Consider the following 27972-nt stretch of genomic DNA (forward strand, 5'->3'; position numbering starts at 1 on the left):
GCTCATGTTTCAGCACTACTGAATAAAAATCTGTTTACTGTGGCATCCGGTTTTCAGCTTGCGTACGGTCCTCAACTTTGTGACATTTGTATGATTTAGCGATGGAAAATAAGCTCTGCAAAAGTCACCTGGTTGTGTGGTTGTTGCACCAAGATGAACAGAACTGTAATGTGCTGTTTAAAAAAGCTTGTTTCTTTGAAAACAAGGTGGTTGGTTTTTTTCTGTCATTTTCCTAGGAAGTTTCTCTTGGCAAAGTGTTCTCTGAGAAATTGCTTATTAAGAATAGCTATCTGTCTACTGGTGCTGGTAATTTGCTCTTATGTTGTACTGTTGCATAAATTCCAAGGTTTTTTAATGTGATGTCCCAAAGAAATTTCAGTATTGTATTAGTTTTCAGGATTTTGTGCTTCTAATTAAGTTCAGCAAATGAGATGTAATTTTATTTTCAGGTTCACATCTGCTTGAAGAAAAACACAAGACCCAAATATAGTATAGTGTGTTTCACAGAATTAAAAATAGAGAAGATAAATACATGATTCTTTAACTGATGTGCATTATTTTTATCACTCTTCCACTGATACTTCAGTGTTACTATGGGGGTTTTTTTCTTAAAAAATTGTCTTCTCAAGTCTTCCTTTTAATTTCTCACTCTCCCTTTAATTCTTTGTAGTACTTTCTGGAAAGAGCCTGCTCCTATTGTAATATCTAGATCCATAATACATGATAATTTCAGTTTCTTTATTTTCTACTTCTTGCTGCTGGACAAATGCATTTGCTAGCACAATTGTATCCATAAAACAGTCTTGCTGTGTGAGTTGTGGTACATGGGAAGTAAACAGAAGCAACATTTCCTAACTGTCTAAAAACAGTAAGTTCTTGGCACTCGCATCCCAAAACCGTTTTTGTGAATGTTGATGGAAAGCAAATTGTCAACATCATAGCAAAATGCTGTGCGAACCATTCTGCCATGGTTTGTGGATCTTCCTTGCTAAATGGTAATTGGCTTCTCTACACCTCCTGTGCCTGCCTTCAGTTCTCTTATTGGAGTATTTGATTAAAACAATACTTAGGGTCTGGCCAATGGTTCGGAGTAGCACTGTGTGCTTTGACTCATCACATACTGTACTATGTACTGAATCCTTTCACTAAAACAATAGTATCCGTAAATAATTAAAAAAATAAAAATGGTTTGTATCATTGTATCCTTGTATGCTTGTATTGTTTGGGGTTTTACCTCCTAAGCTTTCTACACTCTGCCTTCAAATTAATTTTTCATTTAGATTTTCCCGCCTATTTGTTTGGCTGTCATCTGAGCAGGACAGAGCTACCTTATAAAATTCCGGTTTGATTAATTTAGTCATATGCTGTACTCGCAAACATTTCTAAGTTTCCTGAAGAATACAAAAGTAACCTAACAGGTGTTTCTTAACCAGGCTGTTTGTAAACAGAGTCTGTGTGAAACAATCTACAGTGAGCTGTAGTTAATTCATTGCTGAAGAGGAAAACAGGCATTAGCTCAAATTTGGCAGGAAGCATAGAGGAAGCAGCACTGATGGGGGAAAAAATGAGATGCAAACCAATAAAAACTAAAACTTTACACTGAAATACAGCTGGTTTTTTTGAAGGTTGTTATTGCTCCCAGTTAACCATGCAGATGCTGTCCAGAAAGCATTGCTCTCCTTCCCTTTACAGAAAAAGTAAGCGTGTCAAGTGCAAAACACAATGCTGGCATCTCATTTGGTATTGTATTAGTTGAAATGGGTGTGCTTGCTCTGGTGTTGGGTTTGGCTCCACAACTCACATACTTTTGATGCTGGAAGCTAATCATCAATCTGACAGTAGCATATGTGCTGGAGATGTTCCACTGCAGCACTTGGAAGCCTGGACAATACAGGCTGAACCCAAGTTTGAACTTTGACCTGATGGATGGATGCATGTAAGAGAGGCTGAAATAATAGGAAATTAATAAAATCCATGAACCATCAAAAAAAACCCAAGGGAGGTAAAGGACCCCACCTTGTTTATTTGCTTTTGATGGTCTGAGCTGCGTTTAGCTATAAAGCGTACCCTCAGAGAAGTGAGTTCAGCCAGCTCCCAGTAGTCTTCATGTTCAGCATCCCACTCTGGCTCATGAGCTGTCCTTAACATCCATGAGCGGTCCCTTCTCTCCTCAGCTACCAGCTGCAGTGTTGCTTTTATGATGGCTGGATGTGAAACTTGGAGTGAGTGACACCTTGTTTGCTTCTGAATTGGCCATTATTGATGCCTCCCAGGTTTCTGTGGGCTACCTGCACCGCAGGCCCCAGCCAGCACTCAGCCAGGGCTTATGCAGACCAACCTCAGTGCTGGCCTTAAAGTCCCTTCTGCTTCTGGATGCTTCCTTGGCTGCAATGCTTACAATGCACTCAAGCTGAGCTGTTTGTTGGCTGGGACCACTACTTGTCATACTAAGGATATGGTCCTTTTCTGCCAGTGTACAGGAATTTGTCCCTTGTCATAAGCTGCAGTCTCTTGCTTAGCACCCCGAGTGCCCTGAACGGTTTCCTTGTTGGGTCAGGATGGCACCAGCCAAGATGGGTAAAAGTTTGTAGGATACACATGAAGGACAGCTGTGAACTATAGCAGCTGTGGACAGATGCAAACTTTGTTATGTTGTTGAGGCCCGTTCCCAAGCTAGCTTGGTTTAGGATTCAGAGGTGCAGCAGTTTCACAGTCGGCTTAAACCGTGCCCTGAGCCTGTTGAGCTCTGCTGCTGAGACTGTCATGACTTGATTTGGCCAAATGCTAATAATATGTGTAAGCTCTCTGTGGCAAGGATCATCTGCTAGTCTGTTTTTGTCTAACACCTCACGCCATGAGTCCTGCTTCATGGCCAGGACTCCTAGACAGTATGTTAATACAAATAATAAATAACACTTACAAAAATATCACAGGCACTCCTGTGTCATTCACAGTCTGTTTTTAGACTGCTCTCCCAACTTGAGTCTTCAACCATGACTTTAATCAATAGGTTTATAATTAGCTTTATTCACATTGAATAATTTAAAATGTTAATATGCAAATTCAGAGGTAAGGAGAACCTTTTCAGGGTTAAAACCAAGAGAGGATGGTCACTGCAGAGGGTCTCCTTTTTGAATTACTCTTTTTGTTTTACACAGAGACAGTTTTATTGCCCAGCCTTGAGAAGGGAAAACCAACTACCAGCTTTAGAAGAAAGTGCTTGATTAAAAGAAAAGAGTCTACCTGTTCTGGGGCTGTCAAGTGACTTCACAAAGTGTTATTTATAAAACTATACAGGCTTAGTGGAACGATTGTTTTGGGGTTTTTTTTTTTGGACACAGGAGGTTTAATTTAGTGAAGGATTCCAAGGATAACATTTGAAAATGGCAAAAAGAAAAACATTGCTGCTGATGAAACCCTAATGCTAGGCAGCTGAAATGTGAACTTGCCCTTATTGTGGCATTAACCTTTACTATAAATGACAGAGTCTTTCCTTGGGTTGGGGAGGGCAGCTGGTTTCCAGGAGGAGCTCATTTTGTACCCGTGGAAAATGCAGGTTGCCCACTGGATTAGTTTTTAGATTTGCTTTCAGATCCTAAAGTGTCCTTCTGCAAGTTTGGCCATGACTTGCATTATGTTATTTTACTGACTCTGGTTGAGTGAGCTTTTCAGAAATGGCAAGCTTTTGAAGAATAATCTCCAAGTATCTGTAATTATCAGAAAAAATGATAGTTTAGCAAACAAAATGCTATTCACTGTGTAGCTTAGGGCTGCACTAAATGAAGAATCGAGTGCCTTCCTCGAACTGTTGTCTTAGAAACGAAAGGCTTCCTGAGCAGAATGACTTAAACTTTTCAAGAGAAATCCCACTGTTGAAGCTTATGACTTCTCCTAATAGTTGGGCAAATGCCATGTGCTCTGGAGGTGGGTACCATTTTGAGGAGTTTTCAGCGGTGGAGTTGGATGCCCTGAGTCTGCAAATGTGTCAGCAGTGTCCTGTGATGAATATGGCACTGTTGGAGTTGTATCCAGGCACTTGCAGTCTTTGGGTGACTTCTGTTGCAGAAGTGATTAGTTTGCTAAAGAGGATATAAAAATAAGCACTGAGCTGGTGTGATGCGTGTAAGCATGTGTGGTGAGCTACCAATATTCGTGTCTTGAGGCTGAAAGAAGTATCAGCTGTATTTTCTACTTTTGTCCTTAACAAGAAAAACTAGATGTGAGGCTATGGTTGCTTCCAGCTGTTCTAAATTTGACTTTCCTACACCTTCTACCATGCCAGCAGTAGCCCACCAGCTGGAATGGGCAACTGATGCAGCTGAAAAATACCCTTCTCCTTCATCTTACAGCATGTAACTGTGTGAGCAGGAGGGAAGGAACAGGCTCACTGCGTTGAGGGAAGGAGGCACCATTTGATCAGTTTAAAGTAGTTGCGAAGCTGCCGCTAGGGAGTTTAAACTTAGATGCAACCTTCAAGTTATTGGCCAAAATCAAAGGACACAGAGACCTGTGAAAGTCTCATCCCAAAATCCCCGGTTTAAAGGTTGTCTGTGTTTAAAACTATACTTAGTAGCACTCTCACTCCCTAATTCTGGAAACCCTCTCACAGGTTGGAGTCTGTAGGTCTGCACTATAAATACCATCTCTGATCCTCAACTGTCTTTTTCAGTGACGTGTAGCCTCTGCTGCAGGGAACGGCTAGATGCCAGTATTTATTAGACAGTGACAGCTAACCTAAGTGTAAATGGGGTTGACTGGAGTAAGAATATTCGCTGTGTTTGCTGCTACCCTGCATTCTCACAGCATCTGAAAGGCACGTGCTGCTGGCTGTAAAATCCATGTGATACTGTCTGGAGAATGTCGATGACCAGGTAATGGTAGCACTGGAGATGTGAAAGGGGAGGGTACCATCCAAAGAGCTCTTAACCTGTCCAGATCCAAGAGGCAAGCGTGAACGAAAGCTTCCACAGTGTGGCCCGACCAACAAATCTGCCACCTCAAAATGGGCCAGGGAGGCTCAAGCTTCCTATTACCTCCTCCTCTCATGAAAAGGGGGCAATCGCGAGTTGGCAAGGGTCTGTTGTGACCCCAGCCCTTAGGCTGAGGATGGTGGCAGGAGAATGCTCCCTCTAATCCCCTTCCTGGCTGCGAATCAACTTGAAGTCTGTTGCAGTTTACGTCTGCTAGCAACTGTTCGTACTGTTTCTATGCTGAAAACCTTTCCGGGTGCTGTAAGTGGATTTCTGTCAGATGATGTGCGTGTCGCTATCAGGAGCGTACGTGCTGAATGCAGATGATGGAACGTGTCTCACTCCAAAGATCACGCTGTGGTTGTTTCCCTGACTTACAGAAAACAAGCAAAAAGGCAATCTAGTGCCTTAAAGATCTGTGCACAGTGATTTCTTTGCTTTAAAGCCTAGTAGAATTCTGCAGTCCGGTGCCGTGGTCAAGAGTTCATAGAGGCTGAAATATCTGACACTGAAGTCTCCTTGCCTTCTGCATTCCTCAGTGCTCCTGGATTAAAGCCACTCGCTTCCTGCTTGGCACGGTACTTTCCAATTGTAACGCGCTTCCTCTTAAATGTCCAGAGGTTTAATGATACTATTGTAAACCTGTTAAAATTAATGCTGCAGAGGAAGCAGCTTAGTTAATTGCTTGTGCAAAAATACGGTGGTAGGCTGAGCTATCTGACTGAGGGACACCAAAGTCATTAACTATTAACAGTTTGAAAGCTGAATAGCCTGGTGATACTACGTGGAAATCTGTCCCACAGCTTAGTAGGAGAATTACATGTTCATTTCTGGACAAGCAATATGACTAACGGTCTAGAAAATTAATATTGCAGTACAGAGGCAATCCTCAGCTATTTGGAGTGGTGTCCTTCTGTTAAAGTCTTTGCTATCACCACGTTTTTGTTGGCCTCTGCCTCCTCATCTTCATGCAGGAAGCACTTACTTAGATGGCGAATGTCTGTTTCTGTTTGGGGCAATAGTGTGCACTGATTTATTACTGTGCCATGTGTGAAAGGGAGTTTTCTTTTCAGGCTTTTCAGTAAGGGGAGAGTATTGAACTTGCTAAATGTGTGCATGCATCCAAGTGTGTACTGAGTTCAGCTCAGCTTTTTTCAGTCCATTCTGTATGCTTCTTCATCATCTCGGCTTTTGTCTTTGAATTGTATTACTTCTCATGCATAATTTAGAATCAAGCTTGTGTTTCCCCATAAGGCCGATGGCAAACATTATGCTTTTCCCCCTTTCCCCTTTCTTTTCCTTTTCAGTCGTAATGTTGGTAGTATTTGGTCTCCTTTTACTGGAGCAGCTAGGGAGATGTTACACAGCTTGGCGTGTTGCGAAGTTGTATGGGTGTGTTGGGAGGCACGTTGGACTGAGTGCCAGATGTGATTCTCACCCTCGCACCTGTTGTGGGGCAACAAACTTCAGGCCTTAAACTGATAGCCTGGGCTGCTGGTGCTCTGTAGCTTCTTGCCTTTTATAACCGTTGGGTTCATTGGGTGCTGTGTAGCTTGGCTGCACAGCCAACAAATCCCATAGGTGTTTCCAGGCATTCCTGGATGTTTCCAATACCTTCTCTTAATGAAAGCTGCCTTGTCACTGTTGTCCTTCGAATACCATTTCTAGTTTGGTTGGAAGGAGGCTTGCTGTTTTTTCCAAAACCAATCCTAATGTTACCACTCCTGCCTAGCAACAGCATTAGAGGTCTTGGAGTTAATGCCTGGTATTGGCTGAACGTGTGAGTTGCCAGCAGGTCTTTGCATCCTCATCTTCACATCCAAGCTCCGATGGTGCAGTTGTACATGTTCTTGTGAAGCTGCTTGGTGAGTGCCTTCAGGGCGAAGCTGCAGGCCTGATTGCCTGGTGATGGGCACAAGGAGATGGAGCCCAGTAGCTGCAACTATAAAAGCTCAAGCGTCTGTCAGTGGGGTGTATACTTAACTGCGCAGGCAGCAGCAAATCTTTGGCTGACTACAGGATGGACCGAAGGTCGTTTTGTTAGCTAGGGAGGGCTGAACTGTGAAGCAGCTCTGTTTCCTTGGCCAGTAGTGCATGGATCAGGAATCCTAGTCAATGGTTTTTGGTTTTAACCTTCCTGTCCTTCCTATCTCCTCCTGCCCTACAGCCCGTGGCAGTGAGTAGGACCATGCTATAAATGCTCTCCGCCTCTTGAGCCTGGTTTTCAGTCCGAAGCTGACAGGCCTGATAGATAAGTAGTGTGACGTTTATGTATTAATTTCTGGAGTTACAGGGATCAGCCACAAAGTATTAGCACCACTATACAGTGTGTCCTCTGTTATTTAAAAGGGAGGACAGTGAATAGGTTCAGTTATTTGAGGTTTCAAGTAATCCAGGGCAATTTTCAGTGTAATTAATACACGTCAGGAATCTGACCCTTGTTGGGATAACAAGAAGTTCTGGATAACTGAGGTGATACTGTAAACAAGTCATGAAAATTGTGCCAGAAAGCTGTCTGCACAGGTCAGTAGCACAAGCTAATAAAATCTCTCAACTTGTGGTCTAGAAAGATAATTTATACAGCTTTTACTTGACATATGCAGAAGTAGAAAAAAACCCTTTTCTTTTTGTACAATTCTCGGATGTTGTTTTTTTCATTAAGTTTCTCCTGTTACCCCTAAAGAGGTCAGACAATAGTTGCTTCTTAAACCATAACAACTGCTTGAAAAGCATAACTTGAAATGTCCTGAGAGTGCCACATGCATCAGACACAGACACCCTGTTTTGCTGTGCTGTTGATTTTCAAAGAAAATACATGCAACTTTAAAAAGCCAACAAAAACTTACTACTACAGGCTTGATACTATATATTGAAAACAATGTATATTCTGACATTTCATGAAACAACTTATCAACAAATGCAGGGATTACATCAATCATTGGCAAAACTAGTTGCAAACTGGTAAATCAAAGGCAGTGATCTTCAAAAAGCCCTCTCAGAGCTTTTATAAAAGCCTATGAAGGGGCAAAGAGAGGCAAGTAAATAAATGCTGTGCGCCAGAAGAACACAAAATTCGTTACTAAAGTCAGTGTTTAGTCACAGACTTATGTAAAAAAGAAACATGACATAAAGTTTGTCATAGGAAGCTAGGTTTTGTTTTGTTCTGGGTTTTTGGAGAAGCAGAGCCAGGCTAGCTTGATGTTCCTTCTTAGTGTGCACTCCTGTATTTTATTTTTACAGTGCTGAATAGTGGCTGGGTGGAATCTGGTAGGTCAGTGGACTAGAATTTTAGGCAAGGAAGAAGCAAGATAATTACATCCTCTCGGAGAAGTGTTGAAGTCAAACAAAAAATTTGAGTAAGCAAGGTATTAGCAGAATGATAGTAGAATGGGTGATACTTTATCTTCAGCAATATCATACCCCTTGTTACTTGTTCTTTCATTCTGTCTAAAACAACCGAAAGAGCAAAAGTCAATCCAATATTATGATTAGTTTGAAGGGAGTTTAGGAGCTGTATCTTCGGATATGCCAGACCACAATTTCTGAGTGTCTCGGATCTTTGAATGATACAGTCAGCAGTGATCAAAATCTGCTTTCCTGCAAAGCAAGCATCAGGCTCAGTGGTATGAGTCTCTGCCTTCAGAAGATTGTAATTAAGAAACAACCCATAGATGCGGTTAGAAAGGACACAGAGAAACGAGTTATTTGTCAGCACAGTGTTATCAACAAACCCGGTATCTAACTGCTGTTGGCTCTTCCTAAGTATAACTGTAATGCAGAATTTTGGGGAAGATAATGGAGTAGTTCTAGTGAAATTTAGAGGAGGCAACTCATAAGCTTGAGGACTGTGTGTGAGAAAATCCCAAATCTGCCTAGAGTCAGCACCCACAGTATTAGACTAAGTTGGCCAGTTCCCAGGGGTGTTTGAGACCTTAAATGCTCTTTAGTCCTTACCCTCTGGTTGATCGGAGATTAATCACTTGCTTTTTTAAATACTATTACCCAATCTCTTGAGCCACCCAATCCTGATTAAAATTTACTTTCTAAAATATGATCTTAACTGAAACTCCTCAGATTCCAGACTGCTACATATTTCTTGAAGAACTGTGAGTTCTTGGTGTTCTTGTGGTACTTACATCAAAAATTCTCTCGCAGATAGTTTATCTTCCCGAGAGCGGTTCACCTTGCTTATTCTAATTTTTTTTTTGGCTGAAATTTGATGAGCGCTATTAGAAATCCAGCACTTAAGCCTGCATGCAAACTATTATGTAAGCAAATTGCAGACCAGGAACTTCAAAGTCTGTGGTCAGTATTCTCCACCACAGCTTCCAGTATGATTTATTCTCTTTGCATAACAGCGTACAAATATTCTTGTCCTTTATAACTTTACAATACAAGTTGGAGGAATAAAAGCACCAGACTGAGGTTAGGAAGCGGATGGGAAGTAAATAAGGGGAAAAATAGCCAAGTGCTCAGTTCAGCATAATGGAAGGTGGAGTTTGGGATATGTCGGAGAATGGGAAACCCTGGATAACCTCTGTGTTGTGGGTGTGGGCAACTGACGGAACAGCCTGCTTGGGTAGGGCAGCAGCATCTGTCACCCTGGCTCAGCACAGCCAGAGGACGGCTCTTGCAGGAGAGCGGCTTGACGCCAGCGCCTTTCCCCTTCGGGGCAAGTGGCCCAAAGGCATGAGATCAGCCGAGCCATGAAGCATAGCACAGTCACGGATTTCCAGGTGGTCAAAAAGCCCCAGAAAGCGGGCGCTTTCTGTGCTAGCTGACTTTCCAGACTCCCTGCAGTCATTCTGCATGCAGAAGCCCCTGTGGAGCTCTGGGCTGGCTGGCATGTACAGGCACAGGTACAAAGAGCATGTGTGACCACGGTCTGGGACCTCCTGGGTGGTTAGTCTCCCTTTGCTGCAGTTTTGGCAGTGTCCCTGCATCACCTAAGGTGGTTGTGTAGCTCTGTAGCCCCTGTATTTGGATGGCGCTCCGTCTGTTGACCTTGTAAACCCCAGGTAGCTCTCAGTAGGGCCTGCAGAATGAAGGGCTGATTAGCTTCAGCACAGTGCTGTTGTCCTTAAATGAGGGTTCTTCACCCAGTGTGTGAGAGCCAATCAACACACTGACTCGAGATACTTGTTTTTATTTCAGTTCTGCAGCACTGGGTGCTGGGCATTTAACGACAACCGGCACACCTCATGTTTCAAACCGCCCAATATTTATAATGATAAAATACAGCTGATTGGTTAATAATGATTCATTTACCACTCCTAATTATAAATATGCATCTAAGCTCATGTTTAAAACATTTAGGGACGTTACCTGATTAACATGCTCATTATTCACAAGGAGGTGGCTGTTTTGTTTAGTTTGGGATATGCTCTTGGCTCAACTTTGGTCCAGAAGTTGCATTTTTGCTATCTTATGTCTAAGTCAGCAACTGCAAAAGAACACGTAAGACACATTGTTTCATTTCATATCCTCTTCAAGCTTAGGTATTAGGTACCTTCTCTGATGTCTCCACCATGTCCCAGCTGAAACTTCTTGATAAACTTTTAACTTTGTTCTCCAGAGGTCACATGCATTCAAGCAAGGCAGTACTGTGCCTGATGAATATTCCCCAGTCGCTAGGAACGGCAGCGTAGAGGGCCTTGCCAAAGCCAGTAAGTCCCACTGGCCTAGAGCTGATTTTGGGTAGCCATTTGCATTCTCCAGAAAGCTGCGTCCGCAGGAGTGGTTTGGAGACATGTGAGCTGGCTGGGGACTGGGGCTCTGCAGTGCTTTAAATCAGCTAAATTGCTGGCGGCTTCTTGTTGGCTCTGGAGCTAGTACAGCTGCTTTCATGGCCCGTGAAGCCTGGCCTAATAATCTTGCTGGACTCTACTGGTTCTGCTGTCTAGATACACCTCTCTCCGATCAACCAACTGAACTCTGAGTCCCTCTGTTGAGGGAAGGAAAAAAATCATATTTGCTTTAAATTTTACCCTTTTCCTTTATACAGTCTCGTCAGCTAAGTTTTACTTCAGTCTATATAATGTAGCTTTAAATTGCAAAGGTTTTCAGAAGTAGCAGGTGAGGAGTTGGAGGCTTGTTGTTTGAGGGTGCATGAACATCTCTGCCAGCCTTATTTATGACTCTTCCGAGCAGGAGCCACTGGTTACACCCAGGTAAGCTGAATTATAAGCATGGTTTGGCTGTTTTCCTCTACAAACAAAAGATGATCTCGAGTCTAGTTAGGACAGAAAGCAGGGTATAAACTGAAATTTTAGGAATAAATTAGCAGTGATAGCCAATTTTTTCTCCCTTTCTTTTTCTTCTGCCAATAAAGGTGACAAGCTATTTCTGTCATCTCCACCCCTTAGTTCCAGTTCCGAAGACTTGGTGTGATGCATGTATTCATCTTCCTAGCCTTGTTGCTTTATGCATTCCTAGGGGAGAGAGGATGTTGCAGAACTATGCCTCAAGTACACCTCTCGTGTGTTGACAGTAAACGGAAGAACAGGAGTATCTGTCCTGTAGGAGGGGAGATCCTTTTCTGTCCTCTGTTGTGCTGCCTGAAGGAACCAGAAACAAGACATTGTGAAAGAGCTGGGAGAAAGCCTTGCAATAGGAATACACTGTATTAAAGAGGAGTTCCTTCCTGTCCCTCTTGTTTTAATCATTGATTTTATGCCCATTAATTTGAGGAAATTCTCCTTCTTAAATACAGTATATTATTGTACTACCTTTTATTTGTCCCGTCCTGAAAGCTTAGTCTTCATAAACTGCAAATGCGTCTGGCATCCAGATACAATCCATGAATCCTGCTTTCCAAACGGCCCTTCAAAGCCATATTTGCATGACGTCTATAGACTTAATGAATAGTAGTAATTTCAGTTGCCTGCATAGTCCATCTATGTTTGCAGCTACCGTAGCTTTATGAATAATTGTGCCAATTCCTGAATTACATCTAGTGAATGCTTTACTGATGGTTGAAAAGAGATGGAAAATAAATCAATGCCAGACTATTGGGTAGCTCATCTTGTCTTGAATGTTTGCCATAAAAAAAAACGCCCCAACACTGGAGATGTTCAAGATGACTGACAGCTATGGCCATGCTACCTAGACACCAAATGTATGTTTTCAAATCTGAGAAACACATCGATTGGGTGTTGTGGTATTTAGTAATTTAGGCAGTTGCACTATATATGGTCAAAGTTAAGAATGGGCATTGATTTACTTAGCATCTTTTTGCACAGATATTTTGGTTGTCTGTGAAATGCAGTTTCAACAAATTGAAAATTATTGATTTTCTTCCCTTCCTTTTCCTCACTGAAATCATTCTAGACATCTAAATGTGAAAGCTTTCTATTTATTTTTTTTACTGGAAGTAAAAACAATAATGTAGGTTTTCCAAGTGGAACGTACTGGAACTTCATTCAGTTAAAAAAGCCAATTAAAATGTTTTTTTGGACTTGAACGGCTTCTTTTAGAAGTATTTGCAAGGAAACCCCAACCTGTACATTAAAGAAGTCCAGTATGTTTTATGTAATGTTGGCATGAAAATGCAAAGCTATGAGTGGGGGGGGAAATGTATGTCAGGTATCATGTAACAGCAGCAAAGAGACTTCTGATGTTTATCAAACGTTGAACACCATAGATTATTAAAACATATTCCTTGGCAATAAAGAGTAGATGTTTAATTTGAAAGGAGAAATGGAATTTGTTGCTTTTTTTGCAGAGGTCACGAACTGAGCAGGAATGAGTCCTCCTTGGCGGTTTCACTATTTTGCTGTTTGCCTTGGGGAATAGAGATTTGGTCTGATTTTAACAGCTACTGCCAGGCCCCCGGCTCCCACAGACAGCTTTCTTGCATCTTTAGAGGCCCACCTACAGCAGTTGTACTTGGACATTGGGACACAGAGGCCCTCCAACAGCTCCGGCTGTGTCGTATCCTGATCCTTGCATAGCGGATTGCCATCTTTGCTGAGAGAAGTCTGAATGTTGGCCAACTGTTACTATTTTTTGGCTTTAAATGGAAGATAGCTTTGCTTAATGTACCAAGCAAAAGAGGACATAACACATAAAAGAAAGGGACAAGAAAGTAAAGTTGTGTTAGTAATGAGTAGTTTCCGCAATAGAAGAAGCATTATGAGACTGCTACGCAGTGGTCATACATTCAATTTCAGAGGTTTCATGTCAAATTGATTTTTATTCTAGGTACCTTTTTTTTGTATCTTTACAGTTGGAAACTTTAAAAATCCGTTATACAAAACTTCATCTGTTTTCTGGCCTTGGGTATTCAAAGTTTTGTGCTCAGCTAGTTCAATACAGCTGGATGCAGCAAAACTTTTCAAATGAGATTCATCACGCACATATTTTCATAAAAATCCTGTATTTTCTTGGACTGTAAACCTTGGGTGAAATTAAGTTCCTCAGTAGGAAGAGAGCTGATAAAAGACACGGGGAAACTAAGAACTGAGGCTATAACTCCAATACAGATTTTTGTCTATGAATAATTAGATTCTTGTGTATCAGAAAAGCATCAAGTATAAATCTCACTATTGCTCACTTCCAGTTACTTGTTTTGTCCTCGCTATCTGCTTTGGATGTAGTGAGAGAGGAAAACTAGAAACAGTCTGTAGTGATCACTGCAGTGTTTCTGCAGGTAGTCATCTCTGAATGTGGATGCAGGTGCACTGGTTATACTTTAAGTTACCTATATTGGTTCATAATAGATTATGCTGGTCAGGTAACTAATGACCCTCAGACACGCTTTCGCAGGTGGAGAGGCTCATGATGCACAGGATTCTTCCTCATTTTCTTCTCTGCCAGCCTCACCCTTTCCCAAAGGTCCTGTGGCAAGTCACATCTGACAGTTCCCTGGAGCTGTGTCCCTTAAATAGTCAACACTGCTCTTCCCAGAAAACAAGTTTATTTTCTCTCCAGTCAAGTCAAAATATAGAAAGCAGGCGTTGGGTAACAGTGCCCTGAAATATCAAATGTGATCAAAGGGATCCCATGAAGCTTGGAATCTGTAGGCAGAGAAAGGAAGACAGGGTATGTAAAAAAAGGCAGTGCCTTTTAGTAGACCTGATAATATAATGAAGGAAAACACAGAGTAGATTTTTAGCACGTGCGTTTGTTTTGCACAGATAAACTTCTTTATTACCATAGTCCAATATCTTAGCAGGAACACGTATATAAATAGCTTTTGAGAAGTGTCTGTTGTGCCATGGCTTAACACACGACTGCCCTGGCAGCAGTCAGGGAAGGCAAAGGTTTGTTCAGCAGTGGTTGGTTGTAGTTGATGGCTGTACGTAACATGCAAAGGCCGTGTTTGTGTTGAAGCTTAAGCTATTTGCAGTGTTCCTCTGGATTATCCTCGGGCTGTGCTTTTTTGGGTATATCACTTGGGAGGTAATTCAACTTTATTCATCTATGAATTTCCTTTTTTTTCCTGTATGTAGGCTGATAAGCTTTAACAGTACACCTAGTGAAAACCGTATTGTCCCATATTTAAGGCTCAGGTTGGTTTCTTTAGAGGTCCCATTGCTTGGACCCTCCTGACTTATATACTGGTTTTGTTTTCACAATATAAGTTCTTATGACTTGTAACTCCAGATTTAAAGTTTATGTTTTTTTTTTTTTGTTTACTTCAGGCAGTTTGTTTGGGATGGCTGCCTTTGAGATCTTCTAAATCTGTAGCCAGACCGTGTGCTTTCCTTAATGCTTTGTCATATCCCGATAACTACACACAAATAAACCGAGCTTAGAAAACAGCATATTCTCCCTAGCTGTGAATTTCTTGCCCAATTTTATTTTTTGCTGTAGAGCTCAGCTGTGGGGGCAGCAGCCACAGGGATGTGCTGAAAATGGAGAGTGTACAGTTTCCCCAAGAAGATGTCCTGAGGGAAGTGTTGTGGCACCACTAACCGTGGTTTCAGCATTCCTTGAAATCTGTGTTTAGGTTAGTCGTACTCCCAGCACTCATCATGTGAGTGCAACTAAAGGTCAAATTTGTCTTCATGACCTTTTTTTTCCTTCCTTCAGATAGAGACAGCACAATTATTGCCAGGAGGATGGGTAAAGAAGGGGTAGATGCCACAGATGCTGAGCTCTGGCTGCACTGTGAACATTGCTGTTGTGATGGTTCTTTCATTCTCATCTTTTTTTGTAGCTGTTTACCCAACCCTGTGCTGTTTTTTACTGACCCACATCATAGCCCACTAATGAGGCAAAGCAAGGTAAATAAGAGTCCTTTCCATTGCGGCAAAAGGAGCCAGGCTTTGCTTTTTGGGTGGTGTCTCCCCTCTCCTTGTGTTCTTACCCATCTGGCTCTGGATTTGCAAGGTGAATTCCCAGCAGCTTCTAGGAGTGCTTGGCTGCACTTTACTGTACGTGAGCTTGATTTTAATCCTGTCCTTGGAGAGCTTTATTCATCAAAAATGTGAAAAGTGAGTAACAGAAGTCATGAAACTGATGTCCAAACCCTCACAAGCCAAGCGTTATCATCTGGTACTAAAAAGCAATGGAGAGGGGATGGAAAAGGAAATGTTGTCCTCTTCCTTGGCCATGCCGTGGCTGTTACCATAGAATATGGCATCCAATAGGCACCCCGTCTCCAAGGCTGGGAGACATCTGGCTGACATCTGGCTGTGATTTCACCAGCATCAGAGCCAATGAATAGCCTGGAACTGCTTTGACCCTTTTTCCCCTGCCTGCCTGTGTTCCGTCTTCGTTGCTGTAAACAAAGGCATCTTACTCTGGGTGTATCGTGGGTTTGGCGCATCTGAGGGAATTCATATCATCTGATTGCTCTCTCCCCCAAAGACAAGGATGTTGACTGAGCCCCCATTTGTTTAAATGTTTTATTTGTGCCTTCAGGGATAATGACCTGATGCAGCAAGGAGAATATCAGGACCGACTTAACTAGTGAAGTCATAGGGTCAGCCTTGTGCACCCCTCCCACCCCCCCGTGGTTTGCTTTTGCCCATTGAGTTGAAGGCTGCTTTTGCTCATGTTCTTTTGTATGGTTCCCTCCCATGATTTTCTTCTCTCTTTCCCTGTTATCCTTCTCCTTTCCTGTCCACAGTGTCTCTTCCCTCCTTTTACATCATACCATCCAGCAGGGATTTTAAGCTCATTTTAAAAATTTGCAGAAATAAGGTACACCATCAATTCTGTACCCAGCATCAAATTTTCACTACCTGCCCAGGACCTGCAGTGCCATTTTATATTCTGAGCTCCTTGCATTTGCCTTTCATTATATACAATGTAGCCATTCCAGATTCTGTTTGGGGATTTTAGTTATATCTATTACTATATAATAGATTAATATTATATCTATATTCCTATCAAACAAATTATAGTAATACACTGCATTGCATAAGAAGCATATAAATGTGGTTAAAATTTGCTACAGGACAAAGATCTTAAAAAGCAAACAATCTGATGGTGAAGGACAGATTTAGGAAAATGTCAAAGATCATTTCTTAAGTAGTGCTGCTGTACTTCTGATTTTCTTAAAGAATTGCAAAATTTTAATTTTAAACATTGTGCTTTTGGATATCTGGAGGACAAGTTTACTCACAATTGGATTTGCTTAACACATTTCATTTATTTTGGGCTTGCTTTTTAGGGGCCCCCATCAATTCTCATGGTGTGATTTTGAGGGGGTTTTTTGCTGTTGCTTATTTTCAGTTTATTAATCTAGACTGAATGGGCTTGTGTTTTACATGAGACTAATGATTGGAACTATTAGCAAAAGATTTTGCTGGAAGCCAAAAATGATAAGAGCAGCCCTCTGAAGAGATAAATGGAGTATGTTTTTTTCCTTTGCCCAGCTTTCCCTGCACACAGGATAAGTTTTATACTACCAAAGTAGCATAAAGAAGTGGTATCAGAATATCTTCTTGCTCTAGGCACTTGCAATTTTCTGAACTAGTAAGCCTGGCTGGAAGCAGCAGGATCTAAGCACCCTGGTAGGAATTTGGCACTTCCAGCTAGATCTTGGGGGTCTGGTACTGAACATCTTCTGGCAGATACAATATCTTAGATATTATCTGAAGATTGCTTAGAACCATGTTTTGGGTTTCTGGTATGTTTTGTGTAGTTGAGGTATGTTCCCAACAGACTCATTTTCTTCACAGTATTTTAAGGTGCTTTTTGCCTTTTTGTTAAGGCGGTGGAGCTGTTATTTGAGCAGACACATCTTCTCCTTGTTGATTGCCCAAAAAGAAGAGGAAAAAGGCTTGGCTTTCTTTGCGAAGGCAGTCTGGGCTGTCGTCTTTGCTGAGCTTTTGAAGGTGCTACTTGTCAGGCTTTCTGGCCTGCTGGTGCTCCTGACAAGCCTGGCCCTTCTCCCTGCTATTCCTGCAGCCAGCCCTGCCTTTGGAGTGGTTCACTTTCATCTCCTGCCAGCACATGTTATTCCTGATGTTTTAATCTAATCAGCTCTGTATCTATTCTCTGGACCTGTTTTTTTCCTTTGGGACTCACGTGATTCTGCACACACTGATCATTTTTAGAGTCATAGAATGGTTTGGCTTGGAAGGGACCTTAAAGATCATCTAGTTCGAGGCCTCTGCCATGGACAGGGACACCTCCCACTAGACCAGGTTGCTCAAAACCCCATCCAACCTGTCCTCGAACACTTCCAGGGATGGGGCCTCCGCAACTTCTCTGGGCAACCTGTTCCAGTGTCTCACCACCGTCACAGTAAAGAATTTCTTCCTAATATCTAATCTAAACCTTCCCTCTTTCAGTTTAAAACTGTTACTCCTTGTCGTGTCACTCTTCTCTCTGATAAAGAGTCCCTCCCCATCCCTACTATAGGCCCCCTTTAGGTACTGGAAGGCCGCTATAAGGTCTCCTCGGAGCCTTCTCTTCTCCAGGCTGAACAACCCCAACTGTCTCAGCCTGTCCTCATCGCAGAGGTGCTCTAGCCCTCTGATCATCTTTGTGGCCCTCCTCTGGACCCACTCCAACTGGTCCATGTCTTTCCTGTACTGAGGACTCAGAGCTGGACGCAGTACTCCAGGTGGGGTCTCGCCAGAGCAGAGGGGCAGAATCCACTCTCTCGACCTGCCCACCACGCTGCTTTTGGCGCAGCCCAGGATGCGGTTGGCCTTCTGGGCTGTGAGTGCACGCTGCCGGCTCATGTGGAGCTTCTCATCCACTGACACCCCCAAGTCCTTCTCCTCAGGGCTGCTCTCAATCCGTTCTCCACTCAGCCTGTATTTGTGCTTGGGATTGCCATGACCCAGGTGCAGGACCTTGCACTTGGCCTTGTTGAACCTCACGAGGTTCGCACGGGCCCATCTCTCAAGCCTCTCTGGGTCCCTCTGGATGCCATCCATCCCTTCTCCTCTTCTCCCTTCTGCCGCTTTCTGCCGGCTGCCGGCCAGCGCTGCTCGGCGGGGGGAGCCAGCCCCGCCGCCTGTCGGGCTCTGTGGGGGGGTGTCGGGGCTGCTGTGCGGCCCCGGGGGGGGCGGTGGGAGGAGTTGGGGGGTTGCAGCCCCCGCCGGCGGCAGCGCAGCGGCTCCGGCCGGCTGTCGGTCGTGCCGCTCCGCAGGCTCCGGGAGGCGAGGATCGGCTCGGGCTGACGGGCTGGTAAGTCCTGCTTTCCCTCCCGGAGCCCCTCTCTTTCTGTTTTTCCCCGTCTAGCGTTTAATTTTGACTAGGTGAGGCTGCTGTTGTGTGCCAGAATCCCTTTGGGGTGCAGTAACTTGTGTCCCCCCCCGCCATTACCGCCCCTGGTGGGGCTCGCCTTCCGTTCTGGTGCGCTGTCATCCTTCATCTTCCCACGCATCCTAAGTTTCTGAGTGGACGTGTCCTGGCTATGATCGGGTTCCTCCCAAATCTGCTGATTTGGAATCTGCCACAGAAAACAGCATTCTGTGAACGTGTAGTTTTACTGTATATACAGTAAAGTATACTGTATAAACAATAAAAGGTTATATATATATAGTAAAACATATATATTAGTAAAATATATATATAGTGAAGCATATTGGATAAATAATAAAACATATATATGTATATGTGTGTGTATATATAGGAAAAGTTCCTGGCCTCTCTCTCATAAAAGTTCTTACCTGGTGGACTTGAACTGAATATTTCAGTGTTTCCTTTCCGTCTGCTTGTGGATCCGTCAAGATCCATTGCTTTTATATGAATAAGCAATCACCGCTAATTATTTATGTAAAATGGAAAAATGAGGGAATTGGGAAGAAATGTTGAGGGTAAACAAAAGGCTTTTAAGAGTCTGTATTGGAAATTGCTTAGAAAAGCAGTTTGGAAAAATACATATAGATATTTAGAAATCTTCCAATTTCTCCTGGAACAGGGAAAATTTCAGCATTCCAGAAATGAAAAAGGCCACCTGTTTGTCTGCAGCTGTCCCGCAAAACAGCGCAGTCCTACTGGCAACTAATAATATCTCCAGCTTGCAGAAGTGGCATGCACTTGGTATTTTATTTAGCGTTCTGTGCGGACATACAGCTTGGCTTGCTTTTGTTTTTCCCCGATTTTATCGGTATATCTCACCCAGGCCATGCAGTAGCACATCTGACAAATGATGGTTCCACAGTGATAAGCTGCAGGTCCGATTTGCAGCGTGGATACAGTGAGAATATTTTGTATACTATTGTGGCAGATGAAAGGAATGGAAGTGGGCCAAATTCAAGCTGTTTGCCATTGCATCTGATCAGCAGATCCTATGGAGGGAATTTGCCTGCTGTGAATATTTGATTCTCGCTAGCTTGAACTGTCTTGTGTGTTGGCAGTGCTACTGTGTGAATTTGCGGTGGCTTTCCAGGGTGTCTGTCCTGCACAACTGCCAATTTCTGTGCGTTGTTTTTTTTTTTTTTTTTTTTAACAGGGTTCAGGATTTTGTGTTCCACTTTGTGTGTGAGGACGATGACTTAACGCAATATAGAGAACATTTTTTCGTATTTATAGCACATGGGTTATCAGTCTTTTAAAAATGGGGAAAAAAAATATGTTTACAAGTGAGCAGCGTATTATTTCTTCCTCTCTCCTTCCACCTTCGTGGAGGTGTAACCCCTCCACCTTCCATTCTCTCTGCATTACCTGCAGGTGGTTGTCCTGGCAAAGTGATTTTGTAGAGGTGAGTTGTGCAGGTTACACACCAGAAAGGATGAAAAGGTTACGGCATTGAAATGCAGTTATGAGAGCAGGAGCAGTCCCTTCCTTCCCGTGCATCCTTCTGACTCCGGACTCGGGGGGTCAGTGTTCTGCACCCCTGTGTGACCGTCCCTGCTCCTCCCCGGTCCTTCCTGCTTTGCCTGAGAGTTTGTAATGTTTTATGTGTTGGTTGATTTTTCTGTTGAGAAATTCAGCATAGCAAAACCTTTACATTAATAACTTCTGGATCTCTAATACTTGCAAGCAAACGACATTGATTATAGTGCTGATCTAACAGTAACTGTCACGACTTTGCTGAGGCAAGCAGAAAAGGGTTGGGGTTTGACCTCTCAGTGTATCTTGTGCTTGTGTCCTCTGTCTGTCACCACGCTGAAGCATTTGTCTTCTGTAAGCAGTCTGTTCAGAGTTTATGTCGTTTTATAGATAACACATAGGTAAAATTTTATAGATATCTATAGATTATAGATATCTATAAATATCTATTTTAATAGATACAAAAATTTATACATTAAAAAATAGATAAAACTTATGAAGGAATTGAGACTGGAAGCTCGCTCTTCCTCTGGGGTGCATGAAGGACAAAAGCCAGAAGAAGATTTTTTTTTTTGATTGAATAGTGTGGGCTAAAATGTAGATGAGCCAGCAGGAGCCAGTTGTGGGTCCTCTGGGGCTGTAGGAAATGATGTGCTGACCAAGTGACCCACCCTCCATCTACTCCAACTCTGCGACTGCAGCAAGTAACCACTGACAAAAAGGCAATATCATCTCCATTTAATGTATTGAGGTAATAGTATGGTAGTGCCTTGCAGGGGCTGCAGGAGGGACTCAATTCTGGTCGCGTGTCTTCCGAGACCACGGTAAAAGATACTGCCCTGTTAGCTGGGACACGGCAGCTGGCCGCGCTTGCCATTGCAGTGTGACCCATTTGCGTGACCTATTTAACTCTGCCCGGTTGTAAGGAGCTGGACATGCACATTAAGTGTCTGGTTTTTGTCCCCTATTTTTAAGGTAAGGATGTTTTATATACGTTGCTGCTTGTAAACTTTTTTTTTCTCTTTTAGTTTCGTCAACAGCAACACAGAAGTGGCACTTTAGGTGACTAAAAAAATTATGTAGTTACAGATAACAGATACGGAACTATAATTTCAAAAAATTTGAGCAACGTTTTCTGAGAACTGAAGAAACCGGGACTTGGCCAATGCAAAGTGTAGTAATCCAGAGAGAAACCTTTCCTGGGAGCTGGGTCTTCATGATAAGACTCCTTGCTCCTTATAGTGGCTTAGGAGTGGCGTTCTCCAGCATCTCAGTAGAACTAACAAATACAAATTTCAACTGTAATGAAGCAAATCAGGAGAAGTTTAGTTTTGCAGTAGTATGAGATACATTTGGGCTTGGGAATATGCAGCCTAGGCAGGTTTACCTGAATATCTGTCATGTGAAAACAATTTCTGTGTTGGCTTTTTTTTTAATCCTTTTAAACAAATTGCCATTTTTAGGACTATTGGGAAATAAAACTATGAGATTGTTAACAGAAGCAAAAGCCTTCAGTGCTGACTGATTGCATCTTGTTGACATGCATGGCTATTTATGCCCATATAAGATACAAGCCTTCTGAGGAATTGTTTGGGTGATGGTGTTAGTGATTGTTGGCAAATGTTGTTATTATTATGATGACCATCAAAATTAAAGCATGTATGAAAACAGGCTTAGGATGGTGACGCTTTTTTTTTTTGAGAAGTGGGCATTTGTTCATCAGCAGAACAACTGAGTTTCCAAACTACATGGCTGCCAAGTGGCTGATATTTTTGTTACTGCTTATCATAACTTGGATGTGAACTTTTGGCGTAAAGATGGGTGCAATTAGTTATTCCCAGAGTTCCCCCTCCTTTGATTGTTTTCTAAACCTATTAGGTTACTATGTCCTGTGTGTCCTGTATATTTTTGTTAGGAAATACTGTTAGGAACTTTCTTTTAATGCTTTTGCATTTTTATTAGATTTACACATTGCTCCACCCACCATTTGGAAGTGACCAGAACTGTCCTCCATCAAAGGCTAAACACAAGAGTTATTCACGATGCCGTTGGAAAAATTATAATGCAAACAGTAAGCCAGATGGGGAATTTTACAAGCATCTTTTCATGTCATGAATGATGCTGTCTCTCTGGGTTATGGGCTCTCTGCTCTCTCGACTGCCGTTCCTTTCCCCCTGGCTTCCCTCCAGAGCTGTTAAGTTTCAGCCAGGGAAGAAAGGGAGATTTGGACTCCTCTAAATTTCCAAGTCCGTATTTTTTTGTGGTGTGGCTGGTGACAGCGAGCTTTGTGTGCGAGAGCGTTGGCATGCAGAGTGCGGCGGCGATTAGCATGCTGATGGCTGCGCCCCGGCAGAGTAAACAGGGCTGCTCTTGCCGAACTGTGGCCGTGCCACCCAAACAAAGGCCTGGGAGCAGATGTGGGGAGAGCCCTGCTCCCGAATCCTGCTCTGTCATACTCTGAATGCTGCCCAGGCTCCTCTGCCTCCCAGTTTTTTACCAAAACAGAGGTCTCTGCCCCAGGCTGAGGTTCTGCTCCTCTCTGACCCTTCACGTGGCACCTCTAGTTGGAGGTTTGAGATGAGAGGCCTCAGAGAATATCAAGCTGTACGTTATATCCTTCCTTGTCCGCATACCTGCTATTGCAGTTGTTGATCCAGCAATGTATATATCTTAAAAACTTGTTCTCTCCTCACCTTCAAGATTTATCTGTATAAGAAAGGTTCACTGGTTCTATAAAAGGGGGGCGGTGTACATGCATATGTGTAAGTATAAAACATATATTAAATGTGTACGCACACATGCTGATTTAATCCCGTTGGTACAAACCATATGTCTTGTATTTGGTTTGAAAGAGGCTCATATCATTTTGTGCTTAATCTCTCCTAGTTATTGACTTTTATACTCTGAAAACTGTAAATCTTCCATAAAAAGTGTTACAAAATTGCTGTTGTTTCTTCTTACAGACAGTAGTCACATGAAGTGTAACTTCAAGCATTTTATTTGGGCACCTACCTCTTTTCCTAGTGGCTTCTGGCTGGTTAAGGTTGGAGAGGCAGGAGCTATGTTAACTAGGAGTAACTGGCTTGTTTGTATCAACATGCAAGATGTTTTCTGAACAGACGGCTTGCTTAAATGGTGGTGGGCTGTTTTGTGTGGGCTGCATCAAAAAGGCATGGCCAGCAGGTCGAGGGAGGTGACTCTACCTCTGTACTCTGCTCTTGTGAGACCCCACCTGGAGTACAGCATCCAGCTCTGGGGACCACAGGACATGTTGGAGCAAGTCCAGAGGAGGAATACAAAGGTGATCAGAGGGCTGGAGCACCTCTGCTATGAGGACAGGCTGAGGGAGTTGGGGTTGTTCAGCCTGGGGAAGAGAAGGCTCTGGGGAGACCTTATAGGAGCCTTCCAGTACCTAAAGGGGGACTATTTATCAGGGAGCGTAGTGATAGGACGAGAGGTAACAATTTTAAACTGAAAAGAGGGTAGATTTAGATTGGACCTAAGGAAGAAATTCTTTACCGCGAGGGTGGTGAGACACTGGCACAGGTTGCCCAGGGAAGCTGTGGCTACCCCATCCCTGGAGGTGTTCAAGACCAGGCTGGATGGGGCTTTGAGCAACCTGGTCTAGTGGGAGGTGTCCCTGCCCAGGGCAGGGGGGTTAGAACTAGATGATCTTTAAGGTCCCTTCCAACCCAAACCATTCTGTGATACCCTTCCTGCTTCCCTCAGAAATCCGGCCTTTTCTTTTCTGCCCTGTAACATGCCAAAGCTGTGTTGGCAGCCTCCAGCAGTAGGTGAGGAAATTAGCAGGGCTTTTTCAGTTAAAGAAGTTGCCAACATCTGGGTTTGGAAAGAGAAAAGTCAAGAAGCTTGTTGCAGTTACATATTTAAAATTCTTTTTTTAAAAAAAAGGGTTTTTTCATATTTATGTGGTTTTCAAACAAAACATGTACTGATTTCTTAAATTATGTGACTGGAAGTATCTTTGGTTATTCATTTCAGTAATTATACAACTGTGAGCTGTTACTGAGTCAGGGAGAGGTTGGTTCAGTAGGATCATTTTTTTCAATGAAGAAGAGTTTAAAATATTGTATTTTTTTGCCTTGTTTCAGGATAATATCATCTTATTCTTAAGAGGCTGCAAAGAGCTGGGACTTAAAGAATCTCAGCTTTTTGATCCTGGTGATCTGCAGGACACATCAAACAGAGTAACCATCAAGTAAGTACAACAGCAGTTTGTGATTAGCAAGTTACAACCTCAGACGCATGTGATGCAATAGTAAATATTTAAGGATGGACAAAAAGACTATAGAATTGTCATTTGTATAAAGCAAGTAGGACGCTGAGGTTTGGGAAACCTTCAGCACTGGGAAGAATACATTGTTCCCTTCAACAAGCTTTCTCTAAGGGCTGTGATTTTTCCCAGAGAGATCAACCACAGCTCTTTTAAAATACTGTTTTAGTTAAGCAATGAGATTCTGTGGGATTTAGGGGTTTTCCTGAGTCTAAATTGATGGCATTCTTTTTTGTCTGTCCAACTAATGAACTATATAGGCTGGGGGGGAAAATAAATCACAGCTCTGTTATTTCAGATTAAACTGTTTTGAAGGTGTGTTAAAGACCATTTATAGGCCTCTCAGACTCTACAAGGTGCAGACACGAGCATAGTCTTTATTTTCTAACCAGAACTATAGGTTGGGACACGATAGTTGGGCTGAGGATGTTTGTGTGAACTGTGGAAATGCCACAGTTTCAATAGTTTTTCACCAAAGCCACACGCCTACTACCACACAAATTACCCCATATGTGTATTAAGAGGTTCCCTTTCTTAACTAATTCATGTTTTTTGGGGGGTGAAGTGATTTTTAAAACATTTCCTTTTAATCAACAGCTTTTTACCCATGGTATGTGCACATTCCTCACTGCAAAGAGTACTAGGTGCTTGAATTCCAGTGCTTGTATTTCCAGCATTTTACCCCACAAAGTGGTTTAAAATATAGATGCGAAACCGGCAGAGAGGGAATTACTGTCTTGCTTAAGGTCACACAAAGCAGGCTTGAATCAAAGTCCGCATAGTCATAGATTGATGTCTTAAATAGGAACTGTTGTCCCTTTCAGGGAAGACTTTGTCATCATGGACTAGAGGAACAGAAGCAGTCAAACTGTATTTTTCTCTTGTTTATATTAATGGCAATCAAGCTCTCCGCCCCCCAAAAGCAAGAGCACCCCATACTTTCATAAAACTAACAAAATTTTTAATTGGTGTTATTTAGAAGTTTTTGTGAAATTTTTGGGTCTATCATGTGTAATGTTAAAAAGTTGTTGCTCTACAGACAAGCAAATACTGCTCAGTTGATTGAATGGCCTTGTTTCATTTGGCCAAAAAGATCACTAATGAAATCCTGGTCAGACATACCCATTTTAGAAAAGTATGTGGAAACAATTTACTAAATTTCAGCGGCATTCTATTTTTTTTTTTCCCCCTTCTGGCAGTGGAAGCTGGGCAAGTTTTCATGGTGTTCAAGCACTGTTTGGGAAAATTCAAAGGTTCTGAAAATCGAATTGGCCACTTTCCTTGTTTTAAGGAATAGTCTTCCATTTCTTGCTCCTTTTCAAATTTCTGGCTGTAATATGAGGTTCTTCTTGCCTGTACATACCAGTGAGAGGGGACTGGTGTAAGGTATTTCTTCTAAATCTGATAATATTCCAATGAAAGAAGTTCTTCATGACATCCTGTAAAATTGTGACAATGAGTGGCTGGAGAGAGTTGCAAAACAATTCCTAATCCCCATATAAAACCCTAATCTCCATATAAAACCGGAGAGAAAGAGTCTTTCTGATAAGAAGCTTGATCTTTTGGGGTTGAGGATGGTGGAGTACCTGGGAGGAGGCAGGTTGAGAGGCTGGGGCTGGCATGGAGCTCCAAGGAGGGCTGTCCAGCACGTACACCAGTTAAGCCAGTTAAATAAGCTCTGCGGAGCTGGTTTGGCCCTCCACTGAATGTGATGCGATAGATGTGAAGTGTCTCACTGGCATGGGTTTTTTTTTCTCCCCCCCATCAACTCTTCAGAGAAAGCAGCTGTGGAAACGAGCCAAATGTTTTTCTAGCACTGTCCAAGTTCACGCTGAGTAACTGAGTTGAGGTGTACAAGCCAAGTCCATGACTGTTGTAGAGAAATATGTTCAAGACTGTCTTCTGCTAGCTAGTTCCCAAAGCATGAAGGTGATTATTTTTTTCCCCCTCTTTGAAGACTTTTGGGTTGTTTTTTTTAAACATGGTAAAAATGGTATTTGTTCTGCGGTAAAGGATGAATATGACATTATTGCACATGATTAAGATAATGACATTTTTCACAAGTTTTTTCATATAGATGTTAATTGAAGTATGCATTAGATCTATTTTTTTGGAACATTCAGCTTATAAAAATTATGAGCTAATGCTGTAAAGAATTTCTTCTTGACTTGTTAAACAAGACTCTTTTCCACTGCTATTTTATTAAGAAAAAAATTAGGACTGTTTTATTTTTCTTAGTATGTGGGTATTGGTGGATCCAATTTTGGCTTAAAAAAGATGTTATCAAAAATACTTTGGTTTAGTATTGCCTATATTCAGGCTTTTGTTGTTCTCACGCATTTAAGTACATTTATTTTTGTTTATATCAGGTAACCTTTAATAATAGAGTGGACTTACTGTTACAGTAGAAGGCAATTCCATTATAAATAATCAGGAGACAGTCTATACTAAATCTGAAATTCTTGTTTATTTTTCAGCACCTAAATGTGATACACGTTTCCCCCATTCTTTTTTTTGTAATGGTTTCTTTGCTGAATTTTGAAATGTTGTTTATGTTTGGGCAAACTTTGTGCTTTGTTGTTTCTAACACAGAACTTCCACCCTTTGAACATTAGTGAAAAACTACATTGGGAAGGATGCCAATGTTTAGCCTGAGTGCTTGAGTATACATTCAAAAAACAAATGTTTTTTCCACAGCAGGTTTTGTTGCAAGTGGTGGGATCTTTCCTTCAGCCATCTACTTTCTTTATGGTGCTTGTTTCCTCAGAAGCACCTGCTCCATTTCCTTAATGTTTGGTGGTGATTTCCTCCATCTCCTGTGCATGTTCAGTTGCTTCCAGAATCTGTATGGGTCGCGTGATTTATCACACAGCAGAATCTGACGGTTGGATTACTGCAGAATGCATTTTAGCAGTGAGGACTTTGGTCTTCTCTTTTGAAGAAATCAGCAACACTGTTTAAAGGAAATATTTTTGGCTTTGTCCTACTTTACTGTGGGACCATTATAAACGCATTTTCTTTTTGTATTTCCAGAATTCTAATTTAATGATTGAAATAATGGTGACAAAATACTCCCACGTTATGAATAAATGAATGTGTGAACTACATCTGCTTAGCTTTCATGTGTTTCCAGCTAGCAGAAGCAGTCTGCAGGCTTTTGTTAGAGAAAACGTGATCGGCTGCATACATGCTCTTAAAAAGTGTGTCTGCTTTCTGATTATTTTTTTTCCTCTTTTTCTTGTGTGTGTGCGTGTGCAACCAGGAACACTGACTATAGTAGGAAGCTGAAAAATGTAAGTACATGACTTGGAGTATTTATTATTTTTTTTTGTCTGGTTAATCCTGTACTTGGCCTGAGCAAGAATTATGTCAGTAAAAACTTAGTGCAGATGAGTATCGCTGAAAAGTTCTTCTGAACACAAACCTAACCAGGTTCTACTGCAAACTCCAGTAGAGCTGCTATGGCAAAGCAGCCTTACGATAAAAATATAATGGAGAATCTTTGTCTCTGCTTAATTAAGG

General features: G+C 42.2%; 1 protein-coding gene across 16 annotated transcripts in view; it reads left to right on the forward strand.

Annotated features, from left to right (window-relative positions):
• The window catches only part of LIMCH1 (LIM and calponin homology domains 1), a 181979-nt gene that overhangs the window by 85688 nt on the left and 68319 nt on the right, over positions 1–27972 (forward strand). For 14 of the 16 annotated variants that reach the window (XM_074587915.1, XM_074587919.1, XM_074587921.1 and 11 more), the window contains exons 4-5: positions 24269–24375; positions 27713–27743. In XM_074587915.1, coding sequence (XP_074444016.1) covers positions 24269–24375; positions 27713–27743 — 138 coding nt within the window. Of the gene's footprint in view, positions 1–18435; positions 18567–24268; positions 24376–27712; positions 27744–27972 lie in introns of those variants that run through there. The other 2 variants (XM_074587923.1, XM_074587924.1) reach the window with 2 other exon arrangements.

The sequence above is a fragment of the Larus michahellis genome, chromosome 5, assembly GCF_964199755.1.
Source record: "Larus michahellis chromosome 5, bLarMic1.1, whole genome shotgun sequence".
NCBI lineage: Eukaryota > Metazoa > Chordata > Aves > Charadriiformes > Laridae > Larus > Larus michahellis.